This window comes from Branchiostoma belcheri, unplaced genomic scaffold, assembly GCF_001625305.1.
Source record: "Branchiostoma belcheri isolate BF01 breed outbred unplaced genomic scaffold, Haploidv18h27 scaffold12, whole genome shotgun sequence".
Lineage (NCBI taxonomy): Eukaryota > Metazoa > Chordata > Leptocardii > Amphioxiformes > Branchiostomatidae > Branchiostoma > Branchiostoma belcheri.
This window is the reverse complement of record NW_017802602.1, coordinates 3,327,635-3,348,756: the sequence shown is the minus strand read 5'-3', so window position 1 is coordinate 3,348,756 and position 21,122 is coordinate 3,327,635. Positions and strand designations below refer to the sequence as shown.

General features: G+C 39.5%; 1 protein-coding gene across 1 annotated transcript in view; it reads left to right on the top strand.

The window, feature by feature from the left end:
* The window catches only part of LOC109462858 (tubulin-specific chaperone D-like), a 140,873-nt gene that overhangs the window by 102,811 nt on the left and 16,940 nt on the right, over positions 1 to 21,122 (top strand). The window contains 2 exon segments of the mRNA XM_019759496.1: positions 8,027 to 8,183; positions 17,671 to 17,744. Of these exon segments, the coding sequence (XP_019615055.1) occupies positions 8,027 to 8,183; positions 17,671 to 17,744 (231 nt within the window).

Here is a 21,122-nt window from a genome sequence, read left to right as displayed (position 1 = left end):
CCGCAATGTGATTAAAAGTCCTTCCCTGCATTGAAACATTGTCATGCTTAACCCCGGCAATGTTTTTTGATACTTCATTCAAAAGATGAATCGGGTCATGACAATAAAGAAAGGCCTTTTGACATGAATTGATCCTCGGTGTAATGCCTTCCTCTGCCAGGCCTTTGTTGGAAATTCTAAAGAAAGTGCTCAATTAAGGACCTCCTCAAATAAGCTCTTTCAATGAGTGCTCTCACTGAATCAATCCTGATGCCAGCTTCAATACAGTCATTTGTCTGCCAGGTACAATAGACAGCAGCTTGGCTGCCGTACAACTACAGGGCATTTCTATGACAGGGTTCTAGCTAGGATTTAATTTTAGCGTAGTGGTACTGGCCGCATGTCGAGGGAGCGAAGCGACCAAGAGGGGGGATGGGGCAGAGCTTTTAAAAAATTGAGCTAAAAAAGGGGCCATTTGAGGGATACCCAAAGGGAAAAAATGTTATTTCTAAGGTATGTACAATGTATCCTTGATTGGTAATTTTTCACATTTGATCTGGCATTCTTGAAGAAAGAAATACAGCCACAAAGCCCCTATGCTGTATTGAAAATTTAGCGTAGGGGGTCAAAATTATTGCGTAGGGGGGGGGAATTTAGCGTAAGGGGTGAAAATTTTAGCAAAGGGGGCCCCTAGGCTACTTTGCGCTAGCTAGAACCCTGCATGATGGCTGTTTGGGGGTTATCGGAAAGTGGACATTTTGGGATTTGGGATTGAAATCTGCTGTTTGAGCATCATGTTTAGTTATTTATATTTTTTACCGGCATGTTTAGGCTTGTTTGTTTGTTTGTGCTTTATCAATGATATGACTATGAATTCATTTTTTCAATGTTACTTGCACCTGGCCAGTGCAGAAAAAGTATTTCGTGCCCAGAATGTTATACTGTAGCAGTTACATATTAAGAATTTTTATTTTTCAAATTATTACCAAAAATCAAAAAAGGAACATATTCAACGGAAAAGGTTGGGGCGTGAGCTTGTCCTTACAACAGTTTCATGGCCTACATATTTTGATGTACTGAAATATTGATCATGCGAATGTCCCTTTCAATTCTCCACGTATGATTAGTGTCCGTTAAATATGGCCTGCACAGCAAAATTGGGGAGCCAAATCGATATATATTCACTGGTTCGGAAAAAATGTTTTGCTGTAGAATTGGCCGATAAGTCATCATTGCACATCTAGATCATCAATCTTGACTTTTAATGATGATTTCTGTATTGAAAGTGTTGCTAAATGAAAACACTGCCAACTATGGTCATCTTTATCTAATTATTTAATATCTATTTTGAATATTAGAATATTTTACATGTAAGGCCACACCAATTTAATTTGTTGGTTCTCGGATTCGCCTCTTCGTTTTTTTCTGATTTGCAAAAAAAAATAAAAAATTTGATTCTGGTCCTGAATCAACTGAAAAATGCTCATGTTTTGCCCACAACAGTTGAGGAAAGTCCTTTTCTTCCTAGTTGTTACAGTTTTCCCATCTATCATTGCAGTGGTTTGATTAAAAGTTCAAAATTCAATGTTTAAATTTTAACCCAGCCTTTTGTGTTGACTTCATGGCTCATTCCATAGCATTTAAGCCTATAATAGGATGCCTAACACCTGTTTTTATTTTTATTTTTTTTCGCCCTGTCGCTTCATATTTTTTATGAAAAAATCCGAGAACCAACAAATTAAATTGGTGTGGCCTTATAGTTCAATCACGTCACATATTCCATTGATTAACAAGGCAATCAGAGATAGCAGACTTCGCTCCCTCAAGCAGATCACTCACAAACTGCAGTGAAGGAGCACACAGACAGACAGACAAGCTAAAACAATACTTTACTTCTTAGGGGTGACCAAGAAATGCAATTTTAGTATATGGACACCAACCTGTCCTTGGTGCTGAAAGGGTAACAGTTGTAACTCTGCAACTTTCCGTTACCTCTTTCATTCCAAAACAACTTGTACCATAAAGCCATGGGTACCATATTGCCAAATAAAGCTGAAAAAGACTTATAAGAAATATAAAAAAGGATGCTTAGGCTCATTTTTTCCCAGCCCACTTTATTGATTTCCTGCAAAAATCTGCAAAGAAACAAATTGTCGTGGCCTTTTTTATCAGAAAGCGTTACCTTTCAAATTTCCCATGGAGTTCATAGACCTTTTATTTGTGAACTCTGCATCATAGATGGCCTTCAATTCTTGCCTGCCATGTTGTGTCTTTATGGTCTATCAAAATGTCCAAAGGAGTCTTTATTTACAAGATTTTATACAACAGAAGCCACTTAATAGTCTCAGAAGTGCAGAGGAGCTGTCACATTAGCCCCAGGGCTTCCTGAGGGGCTTATTAACCCCCACCCTGACTCTCTCAAAACTTGTGACCTTCCTGACACAGACCTATATTCCAGAATAATGGCACCACATCAGAAACTACTAGTACTATAATGATGCTTTCAAACTTTTGTTGCCATCAAGTTTTCAGTGTTAATCAAACAGCACAGGCATTGAAAAGGGTGTTGCCGTCTTTCTTTTTTTTATTTGAAAGTGGCACCCGTTAAAGCTGGGTAAAAGAACTTTTTTCCATACGAGTGTGCCATGCATTTTTATGTAGAGGTAAAGGTCCTACGGTCTTTCTGAAGCCATATAGGCAGTGGGTTGTCAGTCCACTATGTCTAGGGTGCAGTTTTAGAAGGTGGAGCCCATCCCTTTCCTTCCATTGCCTTTTCCCTCCTCAACCGAAGTCAGATATACATTTTACAGCTGGCTGGATTGAGGAAAAAGTGCCTTTCCCAAGGAGACGATGTCTAGCCTAGAATCAAACCGATAACCTTTCAATCTTGAATCTGCTAGCCTGCCATTCAGTCATTGGAAGCCACAATTTTTAGATGGACCAAAATGTCATCAGGAAAAGAAAGTTTTTTTTGGTTTTGGTTTTCTTTTCAATGCCCACGATCATGATAATGATCATTCTGGCATACTCATTTTCACCTGAGTGAAGTGAGGAAAATCAAGTGCCTTTCCCAAGGGCACAAGGTTGGTGACTTGGCAGAATTCGAACCCAGGACCTCTTGGTTCTGAGCAGAATGCTCTGCCGTTGTGCCACACAACCCCCCACACAAAGCCTTGGACATTTATCATTATCAGTTCGAATATAATCATGACAAAAGTGTATTTGTTATGATATAGATAATATAACTTATTTGAATGAAATATGCCCTACTGATAAAAGGGTCACCTTTGTGTGATGCTTACTCATTCGTATCGACATACATATTTGTGTGAAATATCAGCTGAGTAATAACAACTATTGCTCTGTATATCATCACCAACTTTTATGATTATGTATCATTAGCATTTTTCCCTAGCCAAATCAGTAGATGTCAAAGGTGGATGACTATTAATTAAGATATATAAGCTGCATTATAGAACATGTAGCTAGTGTATTATGTAAAAGTTTAACTACTATTGTAGAGTTGTACATCAAATGTTTGGTATTACTTTGCTGTCAACTCAGGAAACACACTGATAAAAATGAGTTTACATTAATTATTACTTTGTAACTTTTTGCCAACTTGGTATATTGCGAATAGTATGTTATACACATCAGTAAGCAACACAAGATTTCCATCTTTGTCAAGTTTTTATCCAAAATGTTCACGGTTAAAAGCTGATAAGAGTGGAGAAGTAATATTACTCTAGACTTGAAAACCATAATTTGTATCACCAATCCTACTAATCTAGACAACTAATTGTCCAAAGAAAGCCGGAGAGGCTTCTATATCGTTTTTGCAGCTGTATCTAAAGCTTCAACGTAGCTAATATGAACAGTGGTTTCGTTGATAAGGTCCTGAGTTGCAATCGGTCATGGGTAGATCTGCCTTATACAACCTTTCAAACAAAACAAGATATGGTTTCTTCCTTCAGAATGATGCCATGCCCCCAATTCCCTTATGATATGTACCGGAGGCACTGATTGCTTTGTAAATATTGCGCTTAATAATGAAATCACTTATCAACTATGTAGTGTGATCGGTCATGGGTTGATCTGCCTTATACAACCTTTTAAACAAAATAAGATATCGTTTCTTCCTTCAGAGTGATACCGTGCCCCGATTCCCTTATGATATGTACTGGAATCAACGATAACTTTTGTAAATATCGTGCCCCCCTCCCCCGTGCCGCTGTATCGAAACATCACTCCAGTATCAGGCACAGCGGGTAATTAATCACTGACATCCCGCTCTAATCGATTCGTCCCAGGTCACACCAGTTCAGACCCTGATGAATCATTAATTCCTTATCACTTCATCGAGGGAGCAGACCTCGCGTTGAGAAGCGTCCCTCACAAAACGCGGATCAACTGACTCACAACGTGGTAGATGAACGATTTCATTATCAAGCGCAATATTTACAAAAGTGATCGGTGCCTCTGGTACGTATCATGTGGGAACCTGATGCGCGGTATCTCTCAGTATCTTGTTTTGTTGAAAAGGTTGTATAACGCAGACCAACTCACAACCATACAACGCGGTAGATGAACGATTTCATTATCAAGCGCAATATTTACAAAAGCGATCGGTGCCTCTGGTACGTTTCATGAGGGAACCCGAGGCATAGTATATCTCAATATCTTGCTTTGTTTAAAAGGTTGTATAACACAGACTAACTCACGACTATTTTGCACAAAGTAGAATGATTTCATTATCAAGCGCAATATTTACAAAAGCAATCGTTGCCTCCAGTACATATCATAAGGGAACCTGAGGCACGGCATCTCTCAATATCTTCTTTTGTTTTAAAAGGTTATATAACGCAGACCAACTCACTACCATTTCCACAAAGTACTAGTAGATGAATGACTTGCGATATTTACAAAAATGATCGGTACCTCTGGTACATATCATGAGGGAGTCAATCTCTCAAAAGTGAGATACAACATCTTCTTTTGTTTGAAAGGTTGTGTGCATGTAACATAGATCAACCCACCACAGTTCACACAAAGTAGTAGATGAATGATTTCATTATTGAGCGCAATATTTACAAAAGCAATCGGTGCCTCTGGGATATATCATAAGGGAATAAGCCTGAATCAAGTTCACAGTATCTTTCCAAAGCAGGAAACGATATCTTGTTTTGTTTGAAAGGTTGTATAAGGCAGATCAACCCATGACTGATCACACTACATACTAGTAGTTGATAAGTGATTTCATTATTAAGCGCAATATATACAAAAGTTATCATTGCCTCCAGTACATATCATAAGGGAATCGGGGGCATGGTATCACTCTGAAGGCAGAAACAATATCTTCTTTTGTTTGAAAGGTTGTATAAAGCAGATCAACCCATGACTGTTGGCACGACACAGTAGATGAATGATTTCATTATTAAGCGCAATATTTACAAAAGCAATCAGTGCCTCTGGTATGTATCATGAAGGAATCGGGGCACAGTATATCTCTGCAAAGCAGGAATCTTGTTTTGTTTGAAAGGTTATATAAGGCAGATCTACCCATGACCGATCACACTACATAGTTGATAAGTGATTTCATTATTAAGCGCAATATATACAAAAGTTATCGCTGCCTCCGGCCAATACATATCATAAGGGAATCGAGTGCACGGCATCACTCTGAAGGAAGAAACAATATCTTCTTTTGTTTAAAAGGTTGTATAAGGCAGATCAACCCATAACTATTGGCACGACACATTAGAAGAATGATTTCATTATTAAGTGCAATATTTACAAAAGCAATCGTTGCCTCTGGTATGTATCATGAGGGAATCGGGCGCATGGTATCTCTCCAAAGCATAACACAATATCTTGTTATCTGTTTGAATGGTTGTATAAGCTTTAGGCAGATCAACCCACAACCATTCTCACAACATACATGTAGTAGATGAATGATTTCATTATTAAGCGCAATATTTACAAAAATGATCGGTGCCTGCGGTAAATATCATCAGGGAATCAGGTGCAGGGTATCTCTACGAAGCGAGATATACCATCTGGTTTTGTTTGAAAGGTTGAGCTAATGTTTTATGCATGCGCGAGAGAGATTGTGTGACGGGATATTGTATTTTGAGTGACGGGAATGAAACTGATAAAAGCACGAGGAAAGTCGTCAGCAATAAATTAAACCTCCCGTAAGTCAGGAAGGATTCCATACTTAGCTTGGGTCTTATTGCGTGTGAAAAAGTTGGAGATTTGAAAATTGAATATGATGCTGCAACATCAAAACTGTACATTTTCCCCATTACAAATTATTTGAAATCGTTCAAATTTTAGCCCAGGGCGTGACAAAATGGATTACCAAAGTAAGGGGCATCATGATCTTAGATTTTGCTCTATCAGCATGAAAAGTTTTCCTCAAATGTAGTTTGAATTTTTAATTTTGACTTTTGCTGAGTTGAACAGTGCCGCTAGGGTGCAGTTCAGTTTGTGTTTACGTGTAGAGCTATTGACCCAAATTAATATTCAGGACCTTCAGAATGATCAATTTTAACGAAATTTGGAGCAACCACGTAATTGCCACATGCTGTATGGTATTTGTGGTAAAAGTAATCCATATATCGAGTAAAATACTACGTCCATAGCTATGTATTATAAAAAGATATTCCTCATGTATTGATGTGTGTACAACAATGCATTGCTTCTTGTAGCTCAGCCATTGCCAGGTCTGGTACATGGGGATAGGGCTATGTTCCAACACCCCTAGGTACATGTACATTGTAGGGGCTACACAGGATTAGTGTTAGGGGTTTTGATACCTATAGAGTTGTCAGAACATATTGGGGATTTTGGAACTTAGGGGTGTGGCAGCATATACATGTATATAGGGCTAGAGGTGACGGAACATGGGGGTTTCAGAACATAGGGTGACTGGCCATGGTGTAAGCCAGTCAGATGCATGCTGTAGGCTAGGGTAAGGGGTTTTTAATGTATCATTAAGTGTATTTTGTGTAGTCTTTGTGTAGTAAAAATCTAAGCAATTTCCAATGTGTGTACTGTGTACATTTATATTACATTGACATGACTCAACTTGTTGTTTTGTTTTTCAGAAATGAAGAAAAATATATCTCAGAAAACAAGCTCTCATCTTGGTGTTCCTGGAAGATTGAATAAGAAACCCTGTGATTAATATATGCAGCCTGGGTGCCAGAACTATTATCTTGTAATAAGGCCACACCAATTTAATTTCTTGGTTCTCGGATTTTTTCAGAAAAAATGTGAAGCGACAGGGCGAAAAAAAATAAAAATAAAAACAGGTCTAGGCATCCTATTATAGGCTTAAATGCTACAAAATGAGCCATGAAGTCAACACAAAAGGCTGGGTTAAGATTTAAACATTGAATTTTGAACTTTTAATCAAACCACTGCAATGATAGATGGGAAAACTGTAACAACTAGGAAGAAAAGGACTTTCCTCAACTGTTGGGGGCAAAACATGAGCATTTTTCAGTTGATTCAGGACCAGAATCAATTTTTTTTTTGCAAATCAGAAAAAAACGAAGAGGCGAATCCGAGAACCAACAAATTAAATTGGTGTGGCCTAACATACAAATTTATTGTATTGTGTGATCCCATGGTCCAATTGTGCTATACATGATACATGATGATTGTTTGTTTTATTTGCAACAATAATGTACAGACATATATCTTCTTCATGTTTGTCTTTTGACCATGATATACCAATTGCCTGTTTGTGATTAGTTCTTATGCATTGTTGATGTGTTTTTTTAAATGTACTACATTGTTGTATGTTAAATGTTGTTCATCAAATTGCACAAATAAATACGAGAACATTGTGTGAAACTTTGAAACTCTTTGAGTAAAGAAGCTCTCTATACAACCAATTGTTTCATTCACTGCTTTTTGGTTGTGTAAAGAAAAGAGTTTCTTTAGTCAGAGACTTACCAACCTGATGAACCTATTCGTGGATTTGAAACCTCTTGTTTTTTCCATGATGGCAAGTAAAGAGTGATGATTTCTCCCCCAGTTGTGCCAGTGATGCTGAAGGCCCTGACCTACAGCGAGAAGCGCGCCGGGTACAGCGTGGGCTCGCACGTTCGGGACGCGGCCTGCTATGTCTGCTGGGCCTTCGCTCGAGCCTACGAACCTGAGGAGATCAAACCCTACGTGCAGCAGATCGCCAGGTAGGCTGACATAACTACAATGTCATGTACAAACGTATAGTGCCAATATGGTTAGATATAAGCGCGCCGGGTACAGCGTGGGCTCGCACGTCCGGGACGCAGCCTGTTACGTCTGCTGGACCTTTGCTCGAGCCTACGAACCCGAGGAGATCAAACCATACGTCCAGCAGATTGCCAGGTAGGCTGACATAACTACAATGTCATGTACACAATGTATAGTGCCAATATGGTTAGATATAAGTGGGCTGGGTACAGCGTGGGCTCGCACGTCTGGGACGCGGCCTGCTATGTCTGCTGGGCCTTCGCTCGAGCCTACGAACCCGAGGAGATCAAACCCTACGTGCAGCAGATCGCCAGGTAGGCTGACATAACTACAATGTCATGTACAAATGTATAGTGCCAATATGGTTAAATATAAGTGGGCCGGGTACAGCGTGGGCTTGCACGTCCGGGACGCGGCCTGTTACGTGTGCTGGGCCTTCGCTCGTGCTTACGAACCCGAGGAGATCAAACCCTACGTGCAGCAGATCGCCAGGTTAGCACAAAAGGATCTGATGTAACTACATGCACATGCATGCAGTGTAACAAGTCGTTCGGTGTGATGTAGCTAGCTGCCGCTGCGCTGCGTGCCTGCGAAGCTGGAGTGTTACGCCGAAGGGTGGTTATACTGGCTATATACTGATACAGATACAGATGCATAAGGCCACACCAATTATTTTGTTGGTTCTCAGATTTTTTCAGAAAAAATATGAAATGCAGGGCAAAAATAAATAAATGCCACGATAGGAGCCATGAAGTCAACACAAAACGCTGCATATTTAAACCATGAATTTTGAACTTCTAATCAAACCATGCATTGATAGATGGAAACACTGTTAACAACTAGGAAAAAAAGGACTTTCCTCAACCATTGGGGGCAAAATATCAGCATTTTTGCAGAAATGAAGAGGCGAATCTGAAACCCAACAGATTAGATTGGTGTGGCCTGAGGCCAATATGGTTATAGATAAGGTAGAGTCCATCCCTCTCCTTCCACCATCTTTAACCTCCCCAACCAAAGTCAGGTACCAATTTTACACCTGGGTGGAATGAGGAAAGTCTTGTGAGATGCCTTTCCCAAGGACACAGATCTTCTCTTTTTGACAAAATTATCCCTATTCACCATTATACATAATTGTACATGTCATATTCCATCATATCTATGTTGTATTGCTGCTGCTAAAGACTAAAATTGATAGCAAAAGTAATTCCAAGGAGATTTAAATTCAATCTCGATTTTAAACCCCTTGGTAATTCCAAAACTTTTTAGTAACAATGATTATTGGTGAGATAAACAAAATAATGAATGGATAAATTCCTGCTTCCCAAGTTTTGCAGATCGGTGAAGAAAATCTATTGGTCGAGCAAAATTAGTGACAAATGGCCAGTGGAAGTTCTTTCCTCACAGGAATAGTATGGGAAGTCAAGAAGAAAATTAAAGCTGGCCGAACACTTTTGTCATTCCCATAGATACTAAAAATGATAAAATTGAGAAATGTATATTAGGCCACACCAATTTAATTTGTTGGTTCTCGGATTCGCCTCTTCGTTTTTTTTCTGATTTGCAAAAAAAAAAAAAAAATTGATTCTAAGTCCTGAATCAACTGAAAAATGCTCATGTTTTGCCCCACAACAGTTGAGGAAAGTCCTTTTCTTCCTAGTTGTTACAGTTTTCCCATCTATCATTGCAGTGGTTTGATTAAAAGTTCAAAATTCAATGTTTAAATTTTAACCCAGCCTTTTGTGTTGACTTCATGGCTCATTTTGTAGCATTTAAGCCTATAATAGGATGCCTAGACCTGTTTTTATTTTTATTTTTTTCACCCTGTCGCTTCATATTTTTTCTGAAAAAATCCGAGAACCAACAAATTAAATTGGTGTGGCCTTATGTTACATTATGGCATTTCGTAGCTCAAAGTACTTTTCTGTGTGACTAGGTGACATTCAAAATTACCAAATTCTTTTAATTAAATTTTTGCATTTTGAAGGTGATAACAAATACATAATGTCATGTAACTCGAGAAACTAATTTAAAAGCAAACATGCAAACATACACATGGACCACAAAAGTGCATAATGCACCAATTATTTCAAGCTCTGCTAGCCTGCATGCCTTCAGTTTTACAGAATCAGATTCTTTATTGACACAACAAAAAAGTACAGAGACCTTTGTGTGGTCTTCTACAACTTAACTAAAGATCTAACAAAGCTAAATACATGTGTGGATAACGTTATCTTACGTACAGAGTATATACTTGGCGATGTGCTACCCTGCATAGATTTGCATTTTAGATTGGAATATCTGGAAAACAAGGCCACAAATGAAGTTTGATTATTGATAACATGTGCATTATTATCCTCAGAAGTACTTGATTGATTGTCGGTTTTCACGATTCAGTGCGTCTGCCTCAAACAATGTTATCATAATCACAGGAGGCTAACCGCCCGGAAAATTGGATCCTGTCGTAGTTTTGACCCCATACGTTACCTTGTGCAAGGTGCTACCTACACTGTTTGAACAATGTAATTGCTGGCATTTAATAATTCAACAATTCCAACATGCCGGCAGCCCCACTTGAGCGCTTGTCACACTCGGTGGTACAACTTGGCTTAAATCGATTCCAGGCTCATATTGTTCAGGCCTTGAAAAAGAACAGCACAGTTGTGCTTCCAGTTTCCCAAAAAACTGGACAAAAACCTGCCGAACCTACATGTATCCTTTTTTTGGGCCAACTGCAGGCAATGCCATAAAATTTTCAATCCCTTCGAATTTTAAACCCTTTAAAATGTTATTAGTATTACATGCATTTCCAGAAGCAAATTTTTATTCAGTAGATGGGGTAAAATATTTGTTTTGCTGACAATAAAAATCTGTAGCAAGCTCTGCATCCCAGCTAGTATTGTAACAAAGCTTAAATCCTTTCAATGTCATCACTTTTTGTACTGAACAGGTTTCAATGCTTTTATTGAGGCTGTCTGCATTCGATTGTTAAACCTTTCATAATTGTCATTTTACACAGAACAGACCCTCCACTCATAATGCTATAATGTAAGACGTTTTAATGTCCTCCCTTGACATAAAGACTATGTCTGCCACTTGCCCCTAGAGTGTCCCGGTCTGGTAATTCAAAAATAAACTGTCATTCAATCGATCCTGTCTGTTTTGAAATTGCGTGTTTCAGCGGAGTTGGATGGTCTGAAATTAGGCAATATCACAGTGATTTATTTCTTGGTACTGATTTATTGGCAAATTTTTTCTCCCCCAAAAAATAGGTCATTATAAAACACCTGAACCCCCAAAAATGAGAAAATGAGCATTGCATGATATAGATCTATTGTTTAATCAATATTATTATTAGTTGGAACATCTAGCAGTGCAGTATGCATGTTAGGGAACTTCACCTTTCCCCCTTGAACCCTAACCCCTCACGTTTCCCCTTAGGCATGTGCAGTTCAAACCATGAAGTGGTTTATTCAACATTTCAATTGTCTACTTAGGCCACACCAATTTAATTTGTTGGTTATCGGATTCGCCTCTTCGTTTTTTTCTGATTTGCAAAAAAAAAAAAAAAATTTGATTCTGGTCCTGAATCAACTGAAAAATGCTCATGTTTTGCCCCCAACAGTTGAGGAAAGTCCTTTTCTTCCTAGTTGTTACAGTTTTCCCATCTATCATTGCAGTGGTTTGATTAAAAGTTCAAAATTCAATGTTTAAATTTTAACCCGGCCTTTTATGTTGACTTCATGGCTCATTTCGTAGCATTTAAGCCTATAATAGGATGCCTAGACCTGTTTTTATTTTTATTTTTCTCGCCCTGTCGCTTCATATTTTTTCTGAAAAAATCCGAGAACCAACAAATTAAATTGGTGTGGCCTTAATATGTATAGACAGAATCAGTTAGAAATTCACAAAATGACGTGAAATAATAGTAAAGCAAGAAATTCACAGATTGAAACAATTATTTGACAGAGGTATGAGATCTTTGATTTCCTGTTTCTCTTGCAGTGCTCTGATCATCACTGCAGTCGCTGACAGAGAAGTCAACTGCAGGCGAGCTGCATCAGTAAGTATGCAGACAATAATGTAAAATATGACGTTTGTTTAATACATGACATATGCAGTTCATATACCATACAATATGTATGCAGTACTGTTAAGTATGAATTGTTTTTATGTGACACACAATATTGTAAATATGGCATGTTTAAAATATATGAAACACAGTAGAGTCAATGCTAACAAATATGACATTTTTTTAATGCGTTGTACAAAAAATGCTGCCAAATATAACATGTTTATGTGACACATACAAATGTAGTATGGACGATGTTATGAAAAATGGCATGCCCTGAAGACAGTCATTATTGACAGCGGTTTGGAGATTTACGCAGTATATTGGACATTTATTCGCAATGTATTGCTAGCTAAGCACACAGTATTCAGTATAAATGATGATAAATTAATACAAAAATTAAATGGCATACATTATATGTACTGTCATACTACAGAACTTGATGTGATAGTGATATATGTACCATACTTAATTGAAAAATAAACCATTATTTTCTTCTGTCCTATTTCATGTACTACAAGTAAGTGAAGCAAATATTTAAACTTGTTCTTTTATTGTTCCTTTATTAACACCCATTCTGTCTGTTTTCAGGCTGCATTTCAGGAGAATGTTGGTAGACAGGTGAGTAAACTATTGTAACATAATTCTTTAGCCTACCTGGATGCTGGCCTTTTTAGCTTTTAATTAGTAAAAATTGCTCAGGTCGCTGCCTGCTTAATTCCAAGAAAGCAACCAAGAAAGCTTTATATATACTAAAGCTAAAAAGGCTGGTATCCTGGCACGATGTTCTTATTCACTCACATTTATTCATTATCTCCATGAAAATGGAAGTATTGTTTTTGGTATGTCTGTTTGTGTGTGTGTGTGTGTGTGTGTGTGTGTGTGTGACAGTGTGTGTGTGTGTGTGTCTGTGTGTGTGTCTGTGTCTGTGTATCTGTGTGTGTGTGTGTGTGAGAGAGAGAGAGAGAGAGAGAGAGAGAGAGAGCCTGGAAGGTAGGTCAAAGGTCCCATAAAAGGATAATGTATGTCATTTGTTGTGTTTAATTTTCTGCTACTTGTACTTAACCCATGTATGTCTGGTGCCTACGTAAATGTGGGAAGATTGTATGTTAGACAAAATCATAGAGAAATTCACAATTAAAGACTACTGCAAAAAATTCAAAAGAACTGTTTAATGTTTCACAGAGGTATGAGATTTGCGATGTCTTGTTGGCTGATATAAACTGCCATTGGGTGCAGGACACGTATACTAATGAAAAATACGCCAAAAAGCAGTGACAAGCAACTGGATATGATTTTGAAAATGTCAGACGTTTCATCTAGTATCCACTAGCTTTCGTCAGTGACTGAGAGACCAGAGGGGAAATGCAGGTTTATAAGCACAAACTATATAATGAAAAATGTATACCAGTGAAAAATGGCTACATGTATCCCAGTGAAAAATGGCTACTTAAGAAGCAATTTCTCCCTAAGCTCAGCCCTCTGGCCCCGGGCAGATGTCATGTATCGACGTTTTACATAACGTAGCGGTCTGCAAACCTGCTGGGTCAAATTCGGTGGACCCAGAGGTCAGGGGTTCGAGCCCCGGACAGATACATTCTGGTTATGGGGTGCATTTGTCCTCTGGATGGGACGTTTGAGCCACAGGTTCCATCTACAAGGGTGCCTCAGGCATTAACCTAGAGATGACCCTGTTATGTGTGTGTCGCAGAAAACACCAGCCACGGTGAAGCCACATTGTACTACTTTCAGCCAAATAGAAATACTTTAGGCAAGTAGAAAAACGAAAACCCCTGGCTCCCGGAAATCAAACCCCAGGCCACCAACTCGAGAATCTGACACACCAACCACTAGGCTAAAAGGTCCAGACCTGTTAGACAAGTCAGTTAGTGGCGCTTGAACCCCACTGATTCAAAATGATGAAAGCATCATGCTTCATCTCAATAACAGAATGGCTGCTCTATTTTTCTTTATTACCTGTAACCTCATCCCTCCTGCCAAACCCAGTAACCAATACAAATTTGGTGCCAAAGTTATAACAATCATACTGAAGTTGAACTATGTGGCATTGCATGGCATAATGGTCAGAGCGTTTGGCTCTGAACCACAGCCCACGCAGGTTAAAGAACCCACCACACTTTACGGAAAAAAGTAGGGGCATTCACAACTCAACTGTTGACAGAGATTCTGATCAAGCTATATCTCTTACCACTAGAATCACCAAGCCAGTCTGAGATCAGAGTCTAAATCTCTACCCTGGCACATGTATTAATAATACTAACTGGTGGGGTCGTGTGGCGCAGCGACAGCGTGTGCGACTCAGGATCAAGAGATCCTGGGTTTGAGTCCTGACGCCACCAGGAAAGGTACTTTACACGACTTTCCCCACTAGACTCAAGCGAAAATGAGTATTGTCAGTGTCCAGTATTCATTTCTATGTGTGAGACACAACACCAGCAACAGCTGCCTCTGTTCCACATGTACATGTATTGCACTGTTACAATTTGAATAAATCAAAGCACTAACTGTTCCTTTGTCTTTGTTTCAGGGGACGTTTCCCCATGGCATAGACATCGTGACCACAGTGGACTACTTCGCTGTGGGCAGCAGGAACAACTGTTTCCTGACCCTGAGCGTGTACGTGGCCCAGTTTGAAGAGTACACCCAGGCACTGGTGGACCATCTGGTGCAGCACAAGATCAACCACTGGGACCCGTAAGTACACTAAAACTATAGTCTTACTTCCAGTTTGCTGTAAATTGTTTTCTAAGTTCACAGGACTTAAGTTTGCGGTTGTTTTGTAAGTTCACAGGGACTTAAGTTTGCGGTAAAGGTGCAAAAGGAGGTACACCTGTGTACGCATTACAACGAGAATATAGATTTTTGGGTTGTCCATAGCAGTCATATTAAGGCCCTATAGCCACAGAAGGCCTATCAAACATTGCTGAACTCCCACCCCAACTATGGTTTGGGGTAGGTTGGTACGTAGCAAGCATGGCTGTATTTGGTTTCACCAGCCGAATGTTTCAAAATGTTGAAAATATTTGGTAGTGGACTGGAGGTTACGATACAATGGCTGGTGGCTGGGAGTCACGTCTGACTCAAATTTAACTCAAATTGGATTTGACTTGTTACAAATAAAGGTAGACATGGCCTATATGTAAATCTGGTCAGACTCCTCCCGAACTTAAGCTAACTTGAAACTTATAAACATATTCAGTCCAGAAAAGGCCATCCAGACTTTTAACAGCAGCTTCATCTTTATTTTGTCCCAGCAGCAACCTCGAGTCACACAAAGATTAATTCCTTAACACCGGAGACCCATTCAGCATATTCTATAGGGCGGGCAATACTTATGTACAGCCTGAAGCTGTGCCGCCCCCAATCCGCGAAGCTCGGCAGTAAAAGCGCCCATTAAGCCTGTAGACAGATTAGGTTAACTGACGTACGGCTGTGCTCTCGCAACCATATAACAAGCCGTGTTCTCCCCGCAGCCAGGATTACACGGCCTATTAACCGCCCTACAACCACTTCTGCATCGTCTATTCATCAGGTTTTAATATGCCGTTGCCGCACTCCCCTCGGGCGGTGAACGTTGTGTTGGGAATGACCTGAAGTGTGTGCAGGCCCGGCAGGGCTCAAAATTCTGGCGGCTAGAAACCGCATTAACTGTATCTAGTAGTAAATGGACTGATATACAGTATTCTAATCTATGCTGTTTTCAGTACCCTTATACTTATTTTTATATACTTATACTAGGTTTAAATGTGTGTCTTGTTTGTGTGCTTGTGATTGTTTTGTGTGTGGGCCACAACACCAGCCCCCCCGCTGCCTGTGGCCCACGAGTATTGTACTTGTTTGCAATTCTAATAAATCAAATCAAATCAAATCAAATCAAAATACTGGGTGCATGTGCACCTTAGTGCACCCAAATTTGGAGCTGTGCACGCAACTTTTTTCGTGCACCCAAATATTTTCTTAGGTTTAACGTATGTAAAGATGTTAAATGTATTAGACTTTTAGTTAAAGCATGTTCTTAACATCTATAAGCGTCAGAAAAAAATGCAATGATAATCATTGTTATTATATCACTTTTCTTGAAATGAAACATAATTATAGTTTTTGCTGACATCCTACTTATTTTATCTTATATGGTGCACCTGAAATATTTTTGGTGCACCAGCGCACCTATTCCCAAAAATGAATTTCGAGCCCTGTGACCTGAAGTGTGCGCGGGCACGGCCACAAAGGTGTTACACATTCCCCGAATGGATACTCCGAAGGCGATTATGGCCGGCGCTTTGTCAGCGGGGGGCCGGACGAATTAGCCACCAAGGTCGTTTATAGTGCGGCCCGGGGAACTCCGCAGTTCATTCCGCAGGTAGAGGACTTATTTAAGATCGTAACGGCTGCTTTGTGTCAAGCAGGAGGCCATTTTCACCTTTCTTCGCACTCTGTTTCCCCCCCGGATTTTGATTTGTTACGACGGTAATGATCTCTGGCTCACCTAAGTGTGATAAATAGAGGAGGGTTTTAACGTTTTACGGTCTCATTTGGCAGCGCAGTACTTTTATGTCTGTGCGCTGAGGCGGCCATGCATTGTCAGGGGTTAAATATACATAAACCCATTTCCGCTTTTCATTTGGACTCCTTAATGTCGACGTGTACAGTTATTCTCAATCACTCATTACCGGTTTAATATTTAGTATAATTTTCGTAAGGTGAGACTACTATTATTAATCCGTCATTCAAAATTATGTGCATGTAGATGAAATTTCCGAGACTATTGGCCACATTGTGGAAAATCAGCCATAAATTCACCAGGGTTAAGGCCTGTAGGGATAGCTGGAATTGCAGCATGCCCTCCTTGCCTTGCCCTCACACAGAAGTTTTGACCTAGAGTTAACTAACAAGCAGTGTTTTCGGGGGCGTTCGATCCCCACTGGTGTAATAAATGAAAATCTTTGACCCTTCTTTGCTCCAGTTCATGGCTATGAGATGTTGCTAGGGGGGAGAGGGGGTACTTGAGGTGAAATACAGTAAAAGATCTTAAAATGTTTCCAGTTTTATTTTAGATTTACGATTTTCAACTGCTCCACTGCAAAGTCATGAAGTTGTGAATAAAAGTTGCATTTAGTTAATATTATTTTGTATTGCTAACAGGTACTGTAATACGGAATTGTTTCAACTGCAAACTTAAATACAGCACAAAAACTGCCTGCCACGAAAGGAAGTACCCAAAAAAATCAAAGAATTACTACCAGTAAGGCTTAAAGGCCTGAATTATATAATATGTTTCAATCATTGTATATTTAGCGTGACGTGTATACTGCTAAACTGATAGCTTCCTTTTTTTTCTGTTTGTCTCTCTACAGATCCCTCAGAGCTCTGACATCAGAGGCGCTGCACAACCTGACTCCAAAATGTCCAGACTACATGGCAAAAACCAGTACGGTGGTGTTTCTATTTTTTTTGTAATATACTGAAGGTTAGGACAAAACAAGGCATGAAAGGCTCAAGGTAAGAACTACTTCTAACCTCTCTGAGTGAGATTAGGGTCTGGTCACACAAATCATGAGATCGTCGTATTATTGCAAACTGAGGACATGTTTGAGGACAATCATGCTGTCCTTCAAACTTAAGCTGTCTATATATATAATGTTATGGAAAAGCCTTGGATCCTTGTCATTGGTTATTGAGTGAGCCTGCTTGAAACTTCCACTAGTATTGATGTCAACCTTCTATGAACGTGAAACTTATGCAAGGTTCAAGTTAATATTTCCTTCAAGTTGTTTCCCAAAAGTTGTGCCTTTGCAAAAAGCTGTGGGTGGAACCACAGAGAGAAGTAACATCAAACAGAGGACCAGTTTGAGTGTAACACAAAAAACAACTTTACAGTCAAATTCTGAATTACATTGTACCTATACCTTTCACTACTCACAAACTTCAATATATACAATGTAAGGTAGCTTTTTGTTTCTTTTGTTTAGGTTATTTAAAAGCCGGAATAGGCCAAGTCTGACTAACTTGGTGCCATGTATTTTGTTTATCGAGGGTCCTTGCACTTGCTACCCCGAAAAAAATGGGAACAAAAACAGATAACTTCCATGCTACAGACTGAATACTGCAAAATTATGCAAGGTTCAACTTAATTTCCTCCAAGTTGTTTCCCAAAAGTTGCGCTCATGTAAAAAGCTGTGGGTCCACATGGAACCACAGAGAGAAATAACATCAGACAGAGTCGGCAGACTCTGCAGTAATTGATCACCAGCGGGGCAGATGGGCAGAACCAGCCTTTGTTTCTACCGCCGGCTTTTATTCCGTTCCGTCCGACGACTGTCATTAATCAAGAATCAGGAGAAACCCGGCCAAATTGAAGACTCGGCCCGTGGCGGCTAAGCCATTGCTAATGACTCCGTGATGAAAGGTTTATCAGATGTGCCCTTTGGGTGCTGCTGATGAAGCCCAGCCTTTGTTTGAGTCCTGTGTGCGTTGTGGGTGTGTGAACCCTCGGGGGGCACAAAAAGGACTGTAATCAACGGTGAGACAAAACAAGGCTCGTCTGGGTTTGCAGCGAGTCAGATTTTAATAAAGGTGCTCATCAACAACATCCCTTCCTTGGAGCAATCAAGGCGTGAAAACAAACTGAATGGCTCTGAGACAAAAAGGTAAATGAATGTTGAGGTGATTGCAAAATGAACACCTTGTTTCTAAACAAAGTCAGTTCTCACAGAGTGTATCAGTCATACTTCATTGTGTGGTACAACTAATTCTTTTAAATTAACTCCTGCTATACAAACCGTACATATTTCAGAAATCAGAAATTTCAAACTTCTATTATTGTCTATTATTTTGGGTTTTCGTGACCTTCAAGTTCACAGACCTCCGGGAAGTGTTTTCCAATTGAATATCATTCAATGTATTTGAACTATGGAGTGAATTGTATGATGCAAGTCAATCAGGTATTGCACCTCTTCCTGAATTCCTCCACATACCACCCCACTCAAAACCACTCGTTGTGTGCTGGGTAACCCTAATCAACTGTCAAAATCACCACCTATCCACCATAATTACAGATATCACATGGCAGTATGCATGAACACTGTGTCATTAGAATGAGGAATATTTGACGTTGTGCAGCACCCAGAAGAGTGATAGACGAAATCGACAAATATCGTATTTTAAAAAAAAGTGCTGCACTGGATTTGTTGGTTAACACATGGGATGAAGTTTGTCGTTTCTTATATACTAGTACCACCTGATATGAATAATCACTTGCACAAAACTGCAGCTAGAAGAGTAAGAGATACCAACTGAAGGAAGTCATTTTATTTTATTTTAATTCAATTGCAGCGAGGCAATACGGTGGCCACCCAGGCAGCATGGCTGATATCGGGTGCCGAAAGATACACAAATTAAACATGCGCAATATAAGCAAATAGGCTAACAAGTACCACATTAGACTAAGATCCATCAAAAACAATACAAAATTTCTAACAGACTTAAGTACAAGGCTTCCTACGAAAGTATTAAAACCAGATAATACTAGTATACAGTTTTGGAGGTCAGAAGTCATTAACAATAATACAATTTGTGAGGAAAATGTATGGAAGCCATGTTGATGACGAACATTAATACTGGGCACTAATTCCTCATCTCACGTTGAACTGCCCTGTAGCAAGTTTGAACGGCTACAAGGGGAGCTTAAGATTCTACGGCCCCCAACTGTGGAATAACTTGTCACTTAAGCAACTGGTACAATTCAGTCAGGGATTGTGATGTCATGAATGTATAGTGGAAAATGAATGAGTTCCTTTGTTATACTGTATGTCATTTTGGATTATGTCTGTTTCTTGTAATGTATAATGTTTGTCAGTATTTGTACTTGTATGCCCAGCACTACCTGAAAAACAGGTTTTTTTTTTTTAATGTAACCTGAGTGTATTCTGCTGGTAAAATAAATAAATGAAATGAAACGTTGTAATATTGCTCAACGTCGCTTCATGTTTAAGTTGATACTTCCCAAACGACCTCTTAATGCGATCCACCACTTATTAAATCTTAATGGGGAATTTGCTTAGCCGTGATACGTTCCTGACGGATTGTCTCCGGCGCGGTTGCTTGTGTCCGTGTAATTGAGAGTTAAAACATGTCCTACCACTTAGGGTGAAAATTAAAGTCCATTAGGGTAAATACAGGGTGAAGGTGATGTATGTTACTCAGTACAGGCAGGAGGAGAAGTTGGTCGTTGACCTTTGCAGAGAAGGGATTGCTCACTGTTGCTTAGCCTCCACAGCATGCCAAAAAACTGGGGGTTTTGGGGGTTTTCAGGGTCTTTGGAAGCTTATGTGGCTATTTTCTGATTACATATAAAAACATAGCCGGCCTGGTTGAATTACCTCCGTTAGAACTGGGCTAATCAGAAAACAGCCGAAGACCACCAAACCCCCAGTTCTATAAGCCTGCTGCAGAGGCTAACTGATGTTCCTGTCATTTCTGTGGCAGAATAGGCATATGAAAGTAAATTAATGGTAACATTGGAATAGTTACAATGTAGGAAAGGAAAGGAATTTAGGAAAGAGATCTCGATCCAGTTTTGCTAAAAACCTGAGCAGAGAAGACAAACGCTATTTACAGAATAATTGTACCAGGGAAATTCTCCCTAGCTCTTTTCGACAAACACAATAAACAGTGGACCACAGCTGAATATCTTGTCCTAAGGACTGCGACTAATTCTAGTATCCTGTGTAAGCAACAACTTTTTAGATTCTAACTCCCAACCTCTTGGTCCAGAGCCAGGTGTTTTCAGTATTATGATACCATAGCT